Raw genomic sequence first — 21436 nt, forward strand, 5'->3', positions numbered from 1 at the left:
AGAAAATGTTTTCCCTCTACTCTTCACATGTCTTCCTGTTTCACTTAGGGTTCTTAGTCACAAGCAACAGAAACTGATTTGAGTTGCTAGGAGCAGAGAAGGCATAAATTGAAAGTGCATTTTTTTTTTTTTTGAAAGTGCATTTATCACGTAGTTTGAAGAATAGCTGGGAAGATGAGAAGAGGCTTGAGCAATGGGCAGGACCAAAGATGAGCAGAAGCCTGAGAGAATTCTCTAATGCTGTGTCTTCAAGGCCCTTGGCCAGTGCACATACCTCACAACCTGGATTGCGTGCCATGTCATAACTTCCAGGGACCTGGGAAGCAAGAGCCTGGCATTTCCCAGCTTCTGTGTTGGGAACTGTCTCTGACTCTCTCTATGGCTTGTGGTATGGGAATTCCCCTAAAGATGGAAAGGGCTTCACAAATTGGGCAGCCAAAAAATATCGAAGAGTCTGCTCCATTTCCACCTGGACATGTCCCCAGGGTCGAGCATTCTGAATTTCTTCTCCCCTTTGACCTTTTGCCATAGCTGCTTTGACAGTCCTCAACACTTGGTGAACATGACCACTGCATATCTTTGGTCCCAGGCAGTTGAAAGCCACTGAGGAAGTAAGCACAACTGGTCAAAGAGTTTTCTATCTATTCCTAGTAAACCCAATTAGTTCAATGGTTCATCCCTAACCCCTACCTCACCCCATAGATATTTAATTCTATACATGTATCCAGAGAAATGTGACCCAGGAGACTCTAATGCATATTTCTGATTAAGAATCATGTCTTAATATTCCCCATATCCCACAGTTTCTTTACCAACCATTTCTATTTCTTTGAAGTCCCACCTATCTCAACCAAAGACACTTCCATCAGCTGAGAAAACTAGGCTTCTGATATATGCTCACTCAACTTCTCTCTCCTTCAACTAAAATGTCTTCACCCTTACTCATTCCATCTTTTGTCCTCTTTCATTTTCCCTTCTTTCCAAGGCTAACCTGGCTACCAGAGCTTGTTTGAATGCCCTCTGATCTAATCTGAGACCTAACTCTTATCTTCCCTTTTGACTATGTCTTTGGTCTCACTTCCCTGATACCTAATTCCCTTTGATTCTGAAACATTCAAGTCTCACCTCATATAACAACCCTCTAACTTGCCTTTGCTTCCCATAGACTGCTTCCAGTTCTCCCCAACGCCCTTATCTTCCATATCCAAAGACCTTAAAAGAGTGTTTTGTACTCCAGGATGCTCCTTTCCCACCTCTCATTCATTCTTAACTCTCTGTCACTGCTTATAAGCTCTCCCTGTACACACACACAGCTCTTTCCATGCCACCCGTGGTTTCCTGGCTGCCCAAGGCTCTTCTTGGTCTGCATCATTTTTTTTAAACCTCCCCAAACCATCTGACCCCGTTGAAAAACCTTTTTTTCCCATTGTGATTTTTCGTAGAAATATCCATCTTGATTTTTCCTTTTCATCCTCAGATGACACTTCCTCAGCCTCCTTTGCTGGACTTTCTCTTCTTGTTGTTTGTTCTGTTTTCTCACTCTGGCCATTCACATTTCTTGAGCTAGAACTGCAATGTAGATGACAGCCAGATGCATGTTCCCTGATTCTTCTATCTTGAGATGCAAAGCTTTCAAACTGGTCACTTCCCAAAGGTGTCTAAGCCCTTTGGGGGCTTGGCATCTCACCTTCCATCATGCCTTTTAAAAATTTATCATAGTAAAATATACGTAACATAAAACTGATCATTTAAGAGTATGGTTCAGTGACATTAGGTCCATTCACGTCATTGTGTTCTTCTAATTCCTTTTTAATATCTGTATCACTGGAGGGGAAACGACCACTTATTCACCACTGAGGCTTGCCTCCTCTTCATATGACTGGCTGAGCCTGGTGCCTGGTGGTTATGAATGTGGGCTCTGGAGGTCTGAGCTGAGCTGAAATCCCAGCTCTGTGACTTTGACTGAGTCCTTCAACCTCTCTGGTCTCACTTTGCTCATCTTGTTATTCTCTGCTCTAGCTGGGTACACTGTCACTCTGCTGAAGTACTGACAGCTTTGTTTATCTGTGAGCAAACACCCTCAAAAGACTTGTCCTCTGGAGATGGCGCTGGATGTAAAGAGAAAATGCAGCGTTTGAAGAAAGTGATGGGTCTTAGCCAGAAAGAAGTTCTGGATATACTGGAGAGGGATGTCAAATCTGGTGTTGGCTTGGATTTATGACCCAAACAGCTCCACCGATGCCTGTTATAAAAAGAAAGGGAAAACAATCAATCAGTTAAACTGCTTCAGTCTTTGGGAAGAGTAGTAATTGCTCTTCAAGTGACAGGTGAAACCTCCCTGAACGTTGAAAAGGTGATTTAGTAGAAACTGTAAGAATTTTCCCAGGAAAGAGGTAATTTAAAGAAATTTGATGTGCATACCTTTAAAAATGCCTTAAGTCTTACATTTATCAGATCAAGCACTTGAATAGGTCACATTGGTTTCTCCCCCACCCTACCTCCTTATGTTTATTTCATTTTATGAAGGAAAGTTTGCTTATGAATGTTGGAAATTCTAGCAGCCTCCTCCTGGATGGTAGGAGGTATTTTGTTTGTTTTTGCCTTTTATTTCCTTTTAGACTGGATCTTCTCCATCTCTTATATCCAGCCCAGGGCGTGGCATAAAGGATGCACTTTAGTACTGTCTCCTGTTTTAGTAAACTGAAAATGAAAGTTGCTCAGCTATGTCCGACTCTTTGGGACCCGGTGGACTATACTGTCCATGGAATTCTCCAGGCCAGAATACTGGAGTGGGTAGCCATTCCCTTCTCCAGGGGATCTTCCTAATCCAGGGGTCGAACCCAGGTCTCCCATTTTAGTAAAGAAGAGGTAAAATATTTTAATGACCAGATCCTACTTTTCCTTTAAGAGACTGAGTATATAAGTAACAATTCTCAGTGTTTCAGCCCAGAACATTGCAGGATAATGTTAAGAACAGATTGCCCTTTACAAAGGACCTTTATATACTTTATCTCATTCAGCACTTCCCTTTTCAGATGAGGAAACTGAGGTTCAGAGTGGTTAAATGACTTGCCCAAGGCTTTACAGCTATTAAGTGGTCAAACCTGGCCAAAGAAGCACCTATAACTACAAAATCTGCACCTACAAACTCGTGGTTGTCTTTCTAACCCACATTTGACCCCACAGAGGGATGGCCTATGTTCAGCTGTACGCTGTCCTTGGCCAACTTGACCGCCGAGGATCCTGCCATCTGAGGCATGTGGGCAAGGTAGCCCTTCCCAGTGCGAAATGTCCCCATGTCGAGTTCAGGCTTTTGGCACGAGCCAGAAGGCAGGACGTGCTGGGGCCGGGCTTTCTACCTGAGGCCCTTGGGCTGAGGTCTGCAGGTCCCCAGTGAGCACGTGTCCACCTGGGCGCACCAACCCAGCGTCCTAGCGGTTCCCGTGCGCCCCGGGTGCCCACCCGCACGCGCGGTGCCTGGCCGCTCCTGGGGGAGCCCCCACTCCCTGCGGCTTCAGCCCGGGTGGCTCCCGCCCGCCTAGAGCCGCCCGGGGGCCGTGGCCGCGGGTCCCCCACACCCCAGGGGCGGAGCGAGGCGCGGAGACGTCAGGGCGGAGAACGAGCGCGGGGCGAGCGCGCCCTCCCGGCGGCTGCCCGCGGCCCACGTCCCCGACTGGCGCGGCCGGCGGCCGGGAGATGCAGGGAGCGGCAGCGCTGGGGCGCAGCCAGGCGGCGGGCCGGGCGGGGGCCAGACGCTGAGCCGGGCGAGCCAGCCGCGCGCACAGCTCTGCCCGCCACCCCCGGAGCAGATCCCCGGCCGCCCGTAGGCTTTCCGTGGGGTTCTAGCAAAGCTCCCCCCCGGGGTGCCCATCAATTTCCTCGGGTGACTACAGCGTGTGTTTTGTTTTTCTCTCTTCTTTCCCTCGCTGTGTGCCCTTCTCCAGGATGGCAGAGGCGGAATTGCACAAGGAAAGGCTGCAAGCCATAGCAGTAAGTCCACTTGCATTTTATTTTCTTGCTCTATTGTCTGGGATGGGAAAGGACCCCGAGTACGGCGGGGCCGTCGACATTCCAGCACAGTAGCCACAGGACATGTGTTTTGGGGATAAAAGTCTGTCAAGGCTCAGCTACGCTGCGTTTTATTTTATAGTCTGTAGATGGAAAGCCCCAGGGCGCGCTTTGGGCTGGGGATTTGAATGTGGAAGACTGGCTTAGAAATTAGATGCTTGCTATTGGGCTTTGGGGAAAGACGAAAGAGAAGCATGGGGCGGGAGGGGGGACAATTCCTAGAATATTACCACCCAGTGCTCACTAATATTCTGACTTCAGATGCTGGAGAAGGCGGGAGTGGTCACCAAAAACTGTGACTTCCACGCTCTCTGCGGAAGCTGTTGGTCTGCTAAGTGAAAAACCAGCAGTCCACTCCGCTGCCAGCCACGCGGTAGAACCTCCTCCCTGAAACCGAGAGTATTCATTTTCCCTGTTCTGTTTGAAATTGACAAGGGCACTGGCACAAAGCCACCACCTTGGGTGAGAGGAAGGTCTGGGGACTTCTTGGAACAACTGGGTCCTGGGAATAATATTCCAAGAGAGCCTCCTTCTCATCTGTGGTTCCTCAACCTATTTTCAGCATACAAAGGAACAACCAGCTTGGGCAAAGTTTAAGTGCACTCTCAGAAAAGTGTACCCGATGTGCATCTTGAGTATAAAGGAGAGCTCTCCAAGGCTGCCTAAATTTGAGTGGTCCTGCCCCAGTGTTGCCAATGATCCACAGATGTGGTATTTTTACTAGGGCCACCGCAGCTGGATTATGTATTTCTTTTGCAGATGAAGGAATGATTACTGCTGCTCTATGAAATAATAGCAATTAAAAGAGAAGCTCCTTTAACATATTGGCATAAAAGAATCTCCAGACATTCTTCTACCTAAGTAAATTTTTTTTTTGTCCAGGAGTTCCCTGGAAACACATATGAATTTGTTGGAGAAACAGCGTGTAATGTTTTGGAAGCAAAGTATATTAAAATGTTTTCAAAATCCTTTGGACGGATTCTTCACTGGGAAATGCACACAGGCTCTTCTTTTTCTTTTTGAAGAAGCATTTGATGTGGTCTCTGTGGCTCTGAGACCCTCTTTATCAAAGTCTTCAAATCTTAAATGTCTTGGAGACTTCACAGCTGAAGCGAGAAAGACGTTTGTTGGCATTGTTGAATGCTATAGCTTTTTTTGTCTGTTGGGCAATCTTTGAACTTGGTGTTCAGAACTCAGAAAGGCTTTCCCCCCTCCTGCCCCACCTTTTTTTCCCTTTCCCTCTGAGTGTGTGTATTTTGATGGTTAGTGAAGTTGTTTGTTTTCTAGAGTTTGTGGCCAGGCAGTGTGGCCAGTATGTCATGAACTGGGTAAGAATGGAGATATTCAGTTCTTGGTGCCATGTAGCTGGTGGATGTTTTATATAAACTGAATAATAGGCTGCTTTAACTGTCCATGTAGTGGCTGCTCCAGAGAGCATTCCATTGCTCCCATCAGTGGCCGCTGAAGGTTTCCAACAGTTGTCACATTTTCTGCCTTTGCATGACCAGCTTGTCTGGATGCCTGAGGAACAGCTGGGCCTCATGAAAGAGCTCGCTTTCCGAACAGGGAGCCAGTAGCAGCTTACACTTGGGCCACCCTTTGCCACGTGAGGCTGGGTCATTCCCAGCAGAGGCTAAATGGATTTTTGAGAAGGGTCTAGCCAGGCTTCTGGGATTCTTACGCCCGTGCAGTTGTGGAATTGAGTTTGTCCTGTACTTGGGAAACTAAATGATTCTCATGAATGATTCTGCCCCAACGAACATATCTTAGTGCAGATTTTCTAACAGCAAATTAACTCTGTGTATGTGTGAGAGAGAGAGGGAATTGAGGGGGGGGTGGAGGCGCTTGTGACCATGTCAGCTGTTCTGTGTCCTGCTTTGACCTAATGCATACTCTCCAAAATTTGCAAACCCTGAGTCTGTCTGCCACCTTCCTAGGGTTCTCAGGGGGCCCTCAGGAGCTCATGAGCCTGCTCCCAGAGCCTAGTCCTCCTGAAGTCTCTCTGGAGATGTGAAGGAGGAAGAGCAATGACTCTATCTCTTCACCAACTTGGGCGCCTCTCCAAGAGGAGATTCTCATCTGTAGGTTCTTGAATACTCTTCAGTCTACACCCTGGTCCCTTCATCTGTAAAGAGGGCTCATGAGTTCTGCTCTAGGGGCTGGCTGTAAGGTTTAGATATGGTGCAGGTGAAGGGCCTGGCATGCAGGGGCCAGCTGATGATCTTCAGCCAGAGCCGCCCATTCCTGTCTACCTGCTGCCTTGTCCTTGTGAGGACAAGAGGAAACATCTCTGAAACATAAAGAGCTTGAACGACCTTCTGTGTCCTCTCCTTTACTCAATTGAAGGCCAGGGCTCGGCCCAGCATCAATTCCATCAGCTCCTCAGACCCAGGTGCAGAGATATGACTGGAGTATTCAGCCATCCAGCAGGTATTTACAAAGTGTCGTCTCTTGGAAGAAAGTGACAATGCCAAAAAGTCAGTGTCCCTAAGTTTCAGTCATCAGAGGGAAGACTTTGCCCTTTGCACACTTAAGTTCTGAAAAGGACCGATGTCCTGTGACCTATGTCACGTGATCATTGGTGGGATTTCCCCCTGCCACCTCCAGGGAATAAAATACTCAGAAACTATGAGTGCTTTAATTGAATCTTCCAGTTGAGTCCAGAGACAAATCAATGAGAAAAGATGAATCTCATCCTATTTCCTGCCAAAAGCGGAGCAAATGTTGACAAGTGTCTCTACTCCCAGGCTCTCATTCCATCAGTAGGAATGTTCCCAAAGCTGGAATTTTAGGAGAAAGCAAAATACTTCTGAGGCAGGATGAATGTGAGTGGTTATTCCAGGGAATAATAATACAATTGCCATTTCTTGACCACCTTCTATTCAGCAAGGCCCTGTGTGTCATGCTTCTTTTCTTAACCTCAAGTTAATGGTTTAACATAAACAATTTCTAGCCAGTGGAAGGAGTACTTATGCAAATAAGCACACAGGTGGAGCAGGTAAACCAAGGAGCTGTAGAACACTTCCCCAGAGAGAGATTTGAGCGGGTCGTGGAGATTTGGTATAATAAAATATAAAATAACACACATACTTCCCCATGAGCAGAAGGAATGTATTTACTTGTTTGTTGTTAGTTTATCATTTATTTGGAACAGGTAGTAGAAGAAAGGGAAAGCCAACCACGTGAAGTTAAGTCAGTAGCCAAAGGCACCAACTCAGTGATAAGACTCAAGTGCATTTTTAACACAGATGATGTCATTTAATCCTGATGAGCTAATGGGGGAGGAACGTCTAGATTATCCATGTTTTAAAGAGCCCAACACAGAGAATGTCAAAGCCAACACAGATCAGAACCCAAATTGCAGGGCCCTGGAGCCTGTTTATTGACCACTGCCCAGAAATGCACCCCTCAAGACGGTAGCAGCATCTTGAGCTCCGCCCATGAGCTCGCTGTGTGGGTGGTTCTGGCAGCCCCTGTGCGAGCGGATGAGGGAGAAGACTGATTCAGTAGCATCGGGAAAGGCTGAGACAAACCAGGAGGCCACATCCTTTTGAGAGTCTTCCAGTGCATGGAAATACCCGATGGAAGCTCTAACCAAGTGAGTAACGCGTTCCCTCGGGGAAGAAGCCATGGCGTCTCAGTGCAAACCAGTTTTGGGGGAGGATGTTGTTATGTCTGCACGTCACAAAAAGAGGGTCTTCCTTGCGCTCAGGTGAAGATAACTGAATGTTTCAGAGATTGTCTTGAGTAAAAGCCCTCAGAGAGGTTCTCAGGCCATATGTGCTGAGGTGGCGCTAGTGATCAAGAACCCACCTGCCAATGCAGGAGACGTAAGAGACTCAGGTTCAGTCCTTGGTTCGGGAAGATTCCCTGGAGGAAGGCATGGTAACCCACTCCAGTATCCTTGCCTGGAGACTCTCATGGACAGAGGAACGTGGCGAGCTTACAGTCCATAGGGTCACAAAGAGTCAGACACGACTGAAGCAACTTGGCACACTCACAAGATGCCAATCCAACCTACGCTGGCTTTTTAGGGTATTTGGTTGCTTATTAAGAACTCGAACTCTGGAATAATAAAAACGATCTTTGGCATTTGTGTAGCACTTTACAATTTACAAAAACCTGCATGTATTACCTTAATTCTGATCTGTGCTAGGCAGGACTCATTGTCTGCACTTTACAATAGAGTATGCAGAGGTGTCCGAAGAAGGCGATGGCACCCCACTCCAGTACTCTTGCCTGGAAAATCCCATGGATGGAGGAGCCTGGTAGGCTGCAGTCCATGGGGTCACGAAGAGTCAGACACAACTGAGCGGCTTCACTTTCACTTTTCACTTTCATGCATTGGAGAAGGAAATGGCAACCCACTCCAGTGTTCTTGCCTGGTGAATCCCAGGGATGGGGGAGCCTGGTGGGCTGCCATCTATGGGGTTGCACAGTGTCGGACACGACTGAAGTGACTTAGCAGCAGTAGCAGTAGCATGCAGAGGTCTGGGCTCACACAGTGAGAAGTAGAAGGGTTGTATCTCTCTCCTGACTCCTGATTCCTAGTATTGGTGGCATGTCTAGCTTTGGGCATGGGGTGCTCTGCTATGGGTGAGAGCTGCCTCTAGGATCCTTTAACTGGGGGCGGGGGGCAGAGGAGAGGGGGTTAGCTTTGGGGTGTGTGCCTGGATGTGCCTCTGTGGAATCTGCCCTTTGGGGATTTCACTTTGGGCCCCTCTCCCCCTTAAAACTCTCCCCCAGGGGTTGCAGTTAGTGGCCTGTGGTCTCCACCTGCTCCCATTTTCTGTCCTGAGAAGGCCTGGATGTAGGTGGGTGGCTTAGGCTGGCTCTGCCCTGTACTTGCAAAGAGACAAGGCATTTCCTTGGCTTCATCTCTCAGTGTTGTTCTTGCCTCTGAGCAGGAAGACCTTGAGTATCAGAGTTGGAATGTGGACCAAAGGCTCAGGAAACCAGTCAGCCTGCTCTGATCCAGGCCACTTGGGTTGGCCTACTTGGCTTGGGCAGAAATCCTGGCTGCCGTTTGCGTGGGATCCAGTCCAGCCTAGCTTCCCAGGTCAGGGATCCCTCAGAGGTTCTATAGACTCAAATCCAAGACTTATAGTAACACAAACTGTGGTTCTTGGGGAGACCATCCCTGTACATGTCCCCTATGAACCTCTGCATTGGCAGGCAGCTGGTAAGAGGATGGGAGAACTGAAGATGCCAGCCATACATTTGTTCATCTTCTTCCACGTAAATGGTACCCTGCTTCTAAAAGTTCAAGCTGAAGTTTAAAAAATGGTTTGCCCAGGACAGTGGTGCTGAGGAAGGGCTTGACCCAGATGACTCTGCAGGACCGCCCAGTGGATAGATGCCACTTGGGGCACATTCAGGGTCGTTGCCAGGTCTGAGAGTGCCAAGGCAGGCCTTACACAAATATGCCCAAGGGTCATACACCTCTCTGACCAGTTATTTGTACCTCTGAGTATTTCAGGCTTTAGCCTCTTGGGACAAAGAGCAGTTGCTCTGGCAAGTGCCCTGTGAAATAGACTGGTCATCATTTAAAAAGCCAAGCAGGGGGGCTTGTGGGTTATGATTTGCCAGTATTTAGAAGGAATCCAGGGCTCAGTAATAGCCCTTCTCCATTTCTCTGGGGTTTTCCAGTGCACTGGGGACCGCCACTGTTGATCCTTTGAACTACCCGAATTTCATCACTGATCCCCCTTGAGGATGTGGATCAACTTCCTTGGCAGTAAGAGTTGGTCCTCGTGTTGAGATATTGACTGAGAGAACAAATTGCATTGATGCACAGACACAGTGGTCCCCAAGGCTGTCAGTGCCTTGCACTCTGGCAAGTAACAAGCATGGATTCTGGCCTCCGAAAGCCTTGGCTCATATCCCGGCAGCCTTTCTGTTAGTATCTGTGTGACCTTGGTCTTCCCCAGTTTCCTCATCTATAAGGTGGGGATAATGATAGTACTAGTCTCCTGGAATTGTTTTGAAGGTTATTTGACAGGTTTCATGGGAAATACCCAGTGCAAGCTTACAGAAATCACTCAACAAAAGTTTTCTTTTTATAGTCAGTGAATCAACAAATCATAACGCACAATTTTTAAGGAGAAAATGGATGCAAAGGGTGAAAAATGAATTCTTTTCACCTCAACTGGTGAATTGCCACACTGAATTTCATGAATATAGTGACACCTTTGCAGTGCAGGAGGATACTAATAATAACAATGAAAAGGATTGTTTACAGTGAACAGGATTTGCAAGCCCAGAAGGACCTGGGAGCCAGCATGTAACATAAATGAGTGACACAGATTGAATGGGAAACTGTAAGGACCTGAAGGGAAGATACCTCTTCTCAGTGAAGGCACAGTTCATTTATACTAGATGTGAACGTGGGTCCTATGTTGTCACATCCACTGATTCTCAAGAGACAGAAATCTTCCTTTTTAAAATGTGAGAACTCCCATTTCAAAATCAACTGGCTTAAAAAGTTTTTAAAAGTTTGTGGATGAAACGAAATTTCTTTTGGTCCACGGGTTGACCTTTTGTGACCTCCAGATATAAGTAGAGCTTTGAACTTTACACTGTGATTTCTTTATGCATGGGCTTATTTGGGTTTCATAAGGATGCTATGAAGTAGTACTACCAGTCCCCCTTAGATCTCTCATAATGTTACAGAAGCAGGGTGCATTTTCAGCAGGGCTTTGTGAGTTTGGTGTCCAAATGTTTGGATCATTGGGAAAAGTGCATATTTGCTATATGTTGATATTAGCTCCTTTTAACCACTGACATTATTATAACTCAAAATTCATGTCTAGGTAGATGATGGCTTTCTCAAAATTGACAGAAAAGCTTAAAATACAGCATCTTGATGTGGGAAACTCCACTATCATAGGAGCATCTTTAACAAGATAGACCATTTAGTGGTTAAGCCCTTGCCTTCCAATGCAGGGGGTGCGGGTTTGATCTCTGGTCAGGGAGCTCAGATTCCATATGCCTCATGACAGAAAAACCAAAACATAAAAAACAGAAGCAGTGTTTTAACAAACTGGATAAAGACTTAGAACATGGTCCACATAAAAAATTAAAAAAAAAAAAAAGGGTAGGCAAATTTGAGCCGTCACATGTTACCAGGTGTTTGAGACGATTTTAATATATCAGCCTTGAATTACAGACAATGTAGGGTGACTCAGCTGGGCTCAGGACTTCTAATAATAGCAGCGGCTGCTACTGGACATAGACTTTTGCTATGGACATAGACTGTACCATAGCAGTGGTACAGAACCGTGATTCTCAAACTGCAGTGCATTAGGATCACCTGGAGGGCTCCTTAGAAACACAGATTGCTGGGTCCTCCTCCTAGAGAGTTTGATTCAGTAGATCTGGGGTAGGGCCTGGGAATTTGCATTGCTAACAAGTTCCCAGGGTTTGCTGTTCCTAGCTGCAGCTGCTGTTCTAAGGAACACACGTTGAGTACCGCTGGTGAAGTGATAGAAGGCCAAGGGAGATGATGGCCTGGGTCTTCATAAGTATCACACACCCACTGCGACATGCCCAGGAGTTTGTGAAGTATGGATATCTTAAAGAGATGAGACGGAATAAGAGACCAAATTCAAGTGGGCTATAGCCCATGGGGTCACAAGAGAGTTGGGCGTGACTTAGTGACTAAACAATGATAACAAACCTAGCTCAGTTTGAAAGTGATGTAGTCGTGTCCCTCTTACATCAATTGGCTGCTCAAGAGGAGATTTTGTTTGTCTTGGGTACTTGTTTTAATCTATTTGCGTGCATGCATGCGTGCTAAGTTGCTTCAGTCACATCTAACTCTTTACAACCCCAAGAAGTATAGTCCTCCAGGCTCCTCTGCCCATGGGATTTCCCAGCAAGAATATTGGAGCAGGTTGCCATTTCCTATTCTGGGAATCTTCCCAACCCAGGGATCAAACTTGTGTCTCTGGCGTCTTCTGCATTGGCAGGAGGGTTCTTTACCACTGAACCGCCTGGGAAGCCCACATGAAATGTGTATGATGCTCTAGATGGAGAAGTCCCAGAGCAGATCAGCAGTCAAGTCTTGTAGCAGCCTCTCCAGCCTGCAGGCCTGATTCTCAATGCAGCTGCTTCTCACGTGGGCAACTCTAATAGGAGGCCAGGGCAACTGAGGTTCACTTACTAAATGATGGTTAGTGATTCTCCTAAGTCACTCTGTGTGCACAAGCCGGGCTTGTCATTGCCGTGTCAAAGAGGAGTTTATTCTCGCCAAGATGTCCTCCAATCTTCCCTCATCCTAATTGTAGCATCCATTGTGCGAACCAGTGCTTCTTATTCAGATGGTTTCAGCCTCACCCAGGCTCTTAATTTGTCTTAAAACACAAAGGACAGAGGCCACACGTAGCAGAATGAGAGAGACCTAAGAGAACACGGACGGGCTGCTGGGTGATGGCCGCCCAGCATAAGGAGCTTTGTAGAGGAAAGTTTGCACACGAGCGCTGTGGGTTTGGGCGAATACCGCACAGCTGAGACCTATTTCTGGCAGGAAATGCCGGCAGAAGCAGAGGTTTGTGGGGGTGGGGGTGCATGTTGGAGCTGCATATGTCCTTGGTTAATGGGTATGGCAGTCTTTTCCATTAGTCTCATGTTGAATTAGAATCCACAAAAGGAGATTATTAAATACACAGAGAGACGGACAGAGACAAGCCTTTAATCTATTTACATAATGCTTGAACGTATATTAAAAATACTTTGGGGCCGGTCTTTGACTCTAGTGTCCATGTCTCTGTAGCATCCTCTGAGCTTAGCTAGAAGAAGGAAATAGGGAACCTGGTCCCTTTCCCTTGCATAAAATGGGAGGGGGGAAGAAAAGCCACATGCGCTCCCAAGATAAAAGCCCTAGCAAAGGCTATGAGCCAGACCTCAAAACACATCTTCCAGCTCTTCGTTTCCCCTCTGGCAGCCTATTTCATTACCCTGCGGGCTTCCAGGCTCTTGACAGTCTGTGCACTAGCAAGATGTCTTCAAGGCATTTGTGAAACCTGCCCTTAGTTTTTCACTGCATGATACCGATTTACTTACTATTCTAGGTGGGTGGGATTTTTCCCCCTTTCTTCTAAATTATAACCAGTCATCAGAGGATTCACTTTATTTTTAAAGTCAGGGCTGAAACTTAAAACTTTGAGGGTTATAAAAAATGTTATTCTTAACAGAAAAACATAGGCTTGAAAACTTAACCCCTTGGTGGTAGCTAGGGGATCCTCATTCTCTGAGTTTGAGCAATGATGCCAACAATTTTTGAGACCAGTAAATATCACATGGGGCTTCAGGCTTGGGACCTATGATACGTGTATGTCCTTATGTGATGGAGAGAGAAGCCAGATCTGGGAGAGGTACCTTTTGGCCAAGAGGCAAGGGGTCAATTCAGCGGCTCCCCTCTGGGCTCCTAGTTCATCTTTTTTTTTTAAACACATGCAAAAACAGTATGGTTGAGGATCATCTTTATTGTTAGTGATATATTATTTTACCTTTTTTTTTGGCCACTCTGTGTAGCACATGGGATCTTAGTTTCCCGATAAGGGATTTGACTTGTCAGCTTGGGCTGATGATACTTGCTGCTTCTAATGGGTCAGGAAATGGTTCAAAAATTTTCTTGCCGCAGTGGAACTGTGAGACATAAAGATTTGAAAAGTGGAAAAGAGTGTAGAGGTTCATCAAGAAGTTAAAAATAGAACTGCTATGTGATCCAGCAATTTCACTTCTATGTATATATTACAAGGAAACAAAATTACTATCTTGGAAGGACATCTACACTTCCATGTTCATTGCAGCCTTGTTCCCAGTAGCCAAGAGATTAAAACAACCTAAGTGTTCATTGACAGATGATTGAATAAAGAAAATGTGGTATATCTAGAGTGGAGTATTATTCAGCCTTTATAAAGAAAGACATCCTGCCATCTGTGACTAACATGGATGGACCCTGGAGGGCATTCTGCTAAGTGAAAAAAGCCAGACACAGAAAGATAAATACCTGTAATCTCACTTATATGTGGCATCTAAAAGAATATTGAACTTAGAGAGGAGAGTGGTAGATATTAGAGGGTGGGAAGTGGGGGAAAGGGGAGATGTTAATCAAAAGTAAAACTTTCAATTATAAATTGAATAAGTTCTAGAGTCCCAATATATAGCATGGTGACTGGTTAAAAACCATGTTACTACATACTTGAAATATGCCAAGGGAGTAGATCTCATGTGTTATCATTAAACACACAAAAATGGTAGCTGTGTGAGGTGATGGATATATGAATTAGCTTAATTATGATCTTTATTTCTCAATGTATATCAAAAATGTTATACACTGTAAACATAGACAATTTTTTTAATCATACCTTAAAGCTGGGGGAAAATGATCTGTTAAAAAAATGATCTGGAAAGCTTGAAGTTAGTATGAGTGGCCTTGAAAGGAAACACTGCTTATCCAGGAAACACACACACACTATAGGTAGTGATAAGCCCATCATCTGAGTGCTCATTTTTCTTTTCCAGCTGGCATGTAGGCAGCCGTGTCCATGAACAGTGAAATCTGAGCATATGTGTTTAGAATTTAGTGCTGGTCATCAAATAAAAGTTGCAGCAAAACCCAAAAGATATTTAACAGTAACTGAGATAGGTCTGTGGGGATGGGTCAGAAGGCAGGGCAGGTCCTGGGAGGCTGACTGTTGATATACTCTCTAGGTTGTCAGACAATGTAAAGTAAGTGGGGGAAAAAAAAAAAAGGAGAAAACAAATACTGTGTATTAATGCATATTTGTGGAATCTAGAAAAATGGCAAATCAGAAATACAGATGTATAGAACAAACTTATGGACCCTGAAGGGGGAGTGGGGAGTGGGATGAAATGGAAGATTGGGATTAACATATATACACTATTAATAGTCTGTTGAGGGCTTCCCAGATGGCGCTAGTGGTAAAAAGCCTGCCTGCCAATGCAGGAGACCAAGAGACACGGGTTTGAACTCTGGGTCAGGAAGATTCCCCTGGAGAAGGTCATGGCTACCCACTCCAGTGTTCTTGTCTGGAGAATACCATGGACAGAGGAACCTGGTGGGCTATGACCCATAGGGTCACAAAGAGCAGACACAGCTGAAGTGACTTAGCATGCATGCATAAAATAGATAATAAGAACCTACTGTATAGCTTAGGGAATGCTACTCAATGCTCTGTGGTGACTTAAATGGGAAGGAAATCCAAAAAAGGGGATATATGTATATATATAGCTGTTTCACTTTACTGTACAGTAGAAACTAACACAGCATTGTGAGCAGCTATACTCCAATAAAAATTAATTTTAAAAAGAATATACTCTCTAACTCTACCAGCTACTAGAAATAAGACTCTGGCAGCCTGATCACTCCCCGTCCTTATTCACACGGGAGTGAGAATGATAAATGTCTGATCAGCATTGGATCTGATGGCCATGATGAAGAGGAAGTACTGGGCTTGACAACACAGAGGAGGCTAAGGTGAAAGTAGTTTCAATTGCTCAGTCCCTGTCTGCTCTCTTCCCTTCCTGCCATCATTACTTTCTGTCCTGACATGTCCCGGCCTCTAGAGGATTCCAGTTCTCATCTGCCCTGAGCTCAGGTCCACAAAGCAAATCTTGAAGCAAAATGGCTTAGCAGTGTGGGGAACAGGAGGGGAGCATCTCCCCTATAGGGAGACAGGGCACCCCAGGGCTCAGAAAGCAAGTCAAAGACTGCAACTTGATTCTATAGCTTTCTTTCAGTGGGAGGAAGGGTCTCCCAGGTCCTGAGAGTTTCCCTTGGGCCAGACAGCTGGCTGAATGCCTTATATTGGGCGTTAAAACCTCAATTGAGCCCAGGTGGCAGGCTGACGTGGTGGCTGAGCCTGTGGGACTCTGCTGACTGGAGAGAGTGGGCTCCCTGGGCAGTACTCAACTCCAGCTGATGGGCACTTTATGGGAATACAACTCAAGGATTTTGTATTGTTCAAGGGCATCTGGAAATCCAGCTTTTGAAGGAAGTCTGTTGATATTTATATCATAACCATTGAAGCACTGTGTGGGCAAACCGAACACAGATTTTAATCCAGTGTGGGCTGGAATCATTCCTCACCCCTCACCCCTTCCCGATCCCCACCCCAGACCCCCAGTTTCCCACTTCGCCTTGCACAACAATATTGTATTTAATTCTAAAGCTGGTAGTATGCGGAGATGATAGGATGATAGTATTACAGTTGAAGCTAAGTCAAATGTAGGTGTGTTTAGTCCTGTTGGGCAAATAAATGGGCAGCCTGCCAGAAACCCATCGAGGACTACCTTAGGAGGACCGTAAGAAAAATGTAGTCTCAGGTAGAGTCAATATTGCTACTTAGATCGGTTCCTTATCCAGCATGCTGGGCCAACTCCCCAGTTCTCTGTAAGAAATAACAACTGAAAACACTCCTTAAAAATGAAATTAACATAGAGCAAAAGTCACCTTTTTGATGTACACGTCTCCGAATTTTGTAAGATGTAGATTTATGTAACTGCCAGCACACTCAGGATGCAGAACAGTCCATCAGCCCTCAGGACTCCCCCAGGAAGCACTGCTTTTCAAACTCTGTACACATTGGAATGTTGGAATGTAAGTAGTTCTCCTTGTCTCCACCTTGTACCCTGACTTTAAGGCTTCTGAAAATCACTTAGAGGTTAGAGGGTTAACCAGAACGAGTTCTTGCTTTTCCCCAATAAATACCTTCTGCTTCAGCCTGGTTTGTTTTTTCTGCTCTAGCCTCTACTAGAGTTATCACATTTAGCAACTAAAATTATAGGATGCCCAATTATTGCATGGGACACACTTTTATACTAAACAAATGATTTGTTGTTTGTTTGAATTCAGATTTAACTGGGCATCCTATATTTTATCTGGCAAGCTCATCCCCTTCACATATATGCCGCGTTCACAACTGAGTTCAGAACCCACTTTTTCTGGGTCTGTGTTTCACTCTTCCATGTAAATATGAAAATACTCAGTGGTTTTATTTTTTTCTCTTCCTTATTTCATTTTTTAAACCACTATGAGATACCATTTCACACCAGTCAGAATGGCTGCGATCCAAAAGTCTACAAATAATAAATGCTGGAGAGGGTGTGGAGAAAAGGGAACCCTCTTACACTGTTGGTGGGAATGCAAACTAGTACAGCCACTATGGAGAACAGTGTGGAGATTCCTTAAAAAACTGGAAATAGAACTGCCTTATGATCCAGCAATCCCACTGCTGGGCATACACACTGAGGAAACCAGAAGGGAAAGAGACACGTGTACCCCAATGTTCATCGCAGCACTGTTTATAATAGCCAGGACATGGAAGCAACCTAGATGTCCATCAGCAGATGAATGGATAAGAAAGCAGTGGTACATATACACAATGGAGTATTACTCAGCCATTAAAAAGAATACATCTGAATCAGTTCTAATGAGGTGGATGAAACTGGAGTCTATTATACAGAGTCAAGTAAGCCAGAAGGAAAAACACCAATACAATATACTAACGTATATATATGGAATTTAGAAAGATGGTAACAATAACCCTGTGTACGAGACAGCAAAAGAGACACTGATGTATAGAACAGTCTTATGGACTCTGTGGGAGAGGGAAAGGGTGGGAAGATTTGGGAGAATGGCATTGAAACATGTAAAATATCATGTATGAAACAAGATGCCAGTCCAGGTTCGATGCACGATACTGGATGCTTGGGGCTCGTGCACTGGGACGACCCAGAGGGATGGTATGGGGAGGGAGGAGGGTTCAGGATGGGGAACACATGTATACCTGTGGTGGATTCATTTTGATATTTGGCAAAACTAATACAATTATGTAAAGTTTAAAAATAAAATAAAAAATAAAATAAAAAATTTTTATTGGAGTATAGTTGACTAACAAATGTGTTAGTTTCAGGTGTACAGCAAAATGATTCAGTTATATATGTACATGTATCTGATTTTCAAATTCTTTTCCCATTTAGGTTATTACAGAATATTGAGAGTTTCCTGTGCTATACAGTAGATGCTTATTATCTAAATATAGCAATGTGTATATGTCAATCCCAAACTCCCGATCTATCGATACTCATTGATTTTATATAGTGATACATTTGTGAGATGATAGGGCATGTACTGAAAGGTTAAGAGGATCTCATCAATACATTCATGTGTTTTGAACCCACTAGACATGTTGTGAACCCACTAGAGACTAGACATGTTCTTTCTGGAGAATAAGAAAGGGACTAGTGTGTGTTGGAGGACAGAGGACAACTGGATTTCAGAAATTAGGACATTTCCCAGCCCTCTTCCAACCCCCTCCCCTAGCCCAACCTTTGAATAACATAAAACTGTGAAGACTAAACAAAGAGATTGTTCATACTGGGTGATTTTGAAAATAATCACTGGAATGCTAGCCTTCAGCAGCCGGTATATCTTATACTGCATTGAGCAAGATGTGGCCTTGTGGTGTGTCGTCTGTGACTCATGCAGTGCTCACACTCAGCTCATTCCCAGCCTGGATGTTTTGGTTGAGAATGCTGTGATGGTTGATTGATTTCTCTTGTTTGTTTGTTTTTTCATTATTAACTTTACTAGTGTGATTTCAGAATCACAGTGAGGTGAGAAGGAAAATCAATTTTATAGAGTACCTTCAGAATGAAGAATGAATGTAAATCCCCATTTTCTGTCTAGACCAAGGCATCAGTAAACAGCAATCTGTGGGTCAGATCTGGCCCGCAGTCTCTCTTCATAAGGCCTGTGAGCAATATGTGGTTATTACATGTGTAAATGGAAATTAAAAAAAAAAATTCATGATGGGAAAATCATATGAAGTTTAGATTCCGTATCCACACATAAAGTTTTATCAGAACATACTCATTGCCATTCGTTTGCACATGGTCTATGGCTGATTGCACACTACAGCAGCAGAAGTGAGTAGTTCCAACAGAGACCGACCGTGTAGCCTACAAAGCTTAAAACGTTTACTTTCTGACCCTTCATGGAAAAGCTTGGGCTGACTCCTGCTCTAAACTCCGTATCTTCTATGGTTGTGTTTGCCTTTAAGGTCCTAGGAATCTTTCTTTCCCCAAATTTAAACTTTTGTATTTTGTATTAGAGTATAGCCAATTAACAATGTTGTAGTAGTTTAGGTGAGCAGCAAAGGGACTCAGCCATACAGATACATGTATCCATTCTCCCCAAACCCCACTCTCATCCAGGCTGGCATGTAACATTGAGTAGAGTTCCATGTGCTATATGGTGGGTCCTTGTTGGTTATCCATTTTGAATATGGCAGTGTGTACATGACCTTCCCAAACTCTCCAACTGTCCCTTCCCCCGGCAGCTATAAGTTCATCTCAGTCTGCAAGTCTCCGTTTTGTAAGTTCATTTGTATCATTCCTTTTTAGATTTCACATATAAGGGATGTCATCCAATATTTCTCCTTCTCTGCCTGACTTACTTCACTCAGTACAACACTCCCTAGGTCCATTCATGTTGTTGCAATGGCATCGTATTATTCTTTTTAATGGCTGAGTAATACTCCATTGTGTATATGTACCACATCTTCTTTAGCCATTCCTCTGTTAATGGACATGTAGGTTGCTTCCATGTCTCGGCTGTTGTAAACAGTGCTGCAGTGAACATAGGGGTGCGTGTATTCTTTCGGATCATCTTTCTCCAGATATATGTCCAGGAGTGGGGTTGCAGGGTCATATGGTGGCTCTATTTTTAGCTTTTTAAGGAACCTCCATGCTGTTCTTCATAGTGGCTGTACCAATTTACATTCCTATCAACAGGGTAGGAGGATTCCCTTCTGTTCACATCCTCTCCAGCATTTGTTGTTTGTGGATTTTTTGATCATAGCCATTCTGACTGGTGTGAGGTGATATATCATTGTAGTTTTGGTTTGCATTTCTCTAATAACTAACAATGTTGAACATCTTTCCATGTGCCTCTTGGCTACCTATATGTCCTCTTTGGAGAAATGTCTATTTAGGTCTTCTGCCTATTTGTTGGTTGGGTTGTTTGCTTTGATGCTGATAAGTATCATAAGATGTTTGTAAATTTTGGAGACTAATCCCTATCTGTCACATCAGTTGCAAATATTTTCTCCCAACCTGTGGATTGTCTTTTTGTTTTATTTATTGTTTGCTTTGCTGTGCAAAAGCTTTTGAGTTTAAGTAGGTCCCATTTGTTTATTTCTGTTTTTATTTCCATTATTCTGGGAGATGGATTAAAAAAGATGTTGCTGTGATTTATGTCGGAGAGTTCTGCCTATGAAGGTTCTAGGAATCTTTTGGCTAAAGATGTGACTGTTGTCTGGTTGCTGACAGTTCAGAACAGTAAAGCTCCTAGACATATATCTGGAGAAAACTCTAATTTGAAAAGATCACGCACCTCAGTGTTCACAGCAGCACTATCTACAGTGGCCAAGACATGGGCTCCCCAGGTGGTGCTGGTGGTAAAGAACCCACATGCCAGTGCAGGAGACATAAGAGATGCAGATTCTATCACCCGGTTGGGAAGATCCCCTGGAGGAGGGCGTGGCAACCCACTCCAGTATTCTTACCTGGAGAATTCCATGGACAGAGGAGCCTGGAGGGCTACAGTCCATAGAGTCTCAAAGAGTTGGACATGATTGAAGCAACTTAGCACAGTATAGCACAAAAAAAGAATAAAATAATGCCATTTGTAACAATATGGATGGAAGTAAATCAGCAAGACAAATATAAAAAATATGATACAAATGAACTTATTTACAAAAGCAAAACAGACTCACAAACATAGAAAACAAACATGGTTACCAAAGGAGAGAGCGGGGGTGAAGGGAAGGATAAATTAGGCTGAGATTAACATATAAACACTATAACATATAAAATAGATAAACAACGAAGGCCTATTGTATAGTATAAGGAACTATACACAATATCTTATGATAACCTCTAAGGAAAAAGAATATATACTGAAGTTAAACATTATATATATATATATATATATGTACATATATATATATATATAAATAACTGAATCGCTATGCACCAAACTTGAAACTAACAGCATTGTAAATCAACTATATTTCAATTTTTTTAAAAAAAATAAAGAAAGCAGAGTGAATGAGAAAGAAAAACAGTGTAACGCATAGACACCCTTTTCACTCTCTTCTGGGCTACTATGATGAAAGGCTTATAGTTACTGAAATGCTCACATGTTGAGTTTTGCTTCTCTAGAGTTTTCTTGTTATATCCTCGCTCTCTAGCCAACTATGTGTTTTCTTTTGAAAACCAGAAAATCTGCTCTCTTAGAGGTATCAGTTTGGCCCGTCTAAAAATAAATGATTACATT

General features: G+C 44.2%; 1 protein-coding gene across 7 annotated transcripts in view; it reads left to right on the forward strand.

Annotated features, from left to right (window-relative positions):
• PALM2AKAP2 (PALM2 and AKAP2 fusion) overlaps positions 1–21436 on the forward strand; it is a 511493-nt gene that overhangs the window by 131870 nt on the left and 358187 nt on the right. For 2 of the 7 annotated variants that reach the window (XM_061426449.1, XM_061426452.1), the window contains exons 1-2: positions 3243–3268; positions 3945–3990. In XM_061426449.1, the coding sequence (XP_061282433.1) occupies positions 3258–3268; positions 3945–3990 (57 nt within the window). In that variant the 5' untranslated portion in view covers positions 3243–3257. Of the gene's footprint in view, positions 1–3242; positions 3269–3665; positions 3991–21436 lie in introns of those variants that run through there. The other 5 variants (XM_061426455.1, XM_061426454.1, XM_061426451.1 and 2 more) reach the window with 4 other exon arrangements.

This window comes from Bos javanicus, chromosome 8 (assembly GCF_032452875.1).
Source record: "Bos javanicus breed banteng chromosome 8, ARS-OSU_banteng_1.0, whole genome shotgun sequence".
Taxonomy (NCBI): Eukaryota; Metazoa; Chordata; class Mammalia; order Artiodactyla; family Bovidae; genus Bos; species Bos javanicus.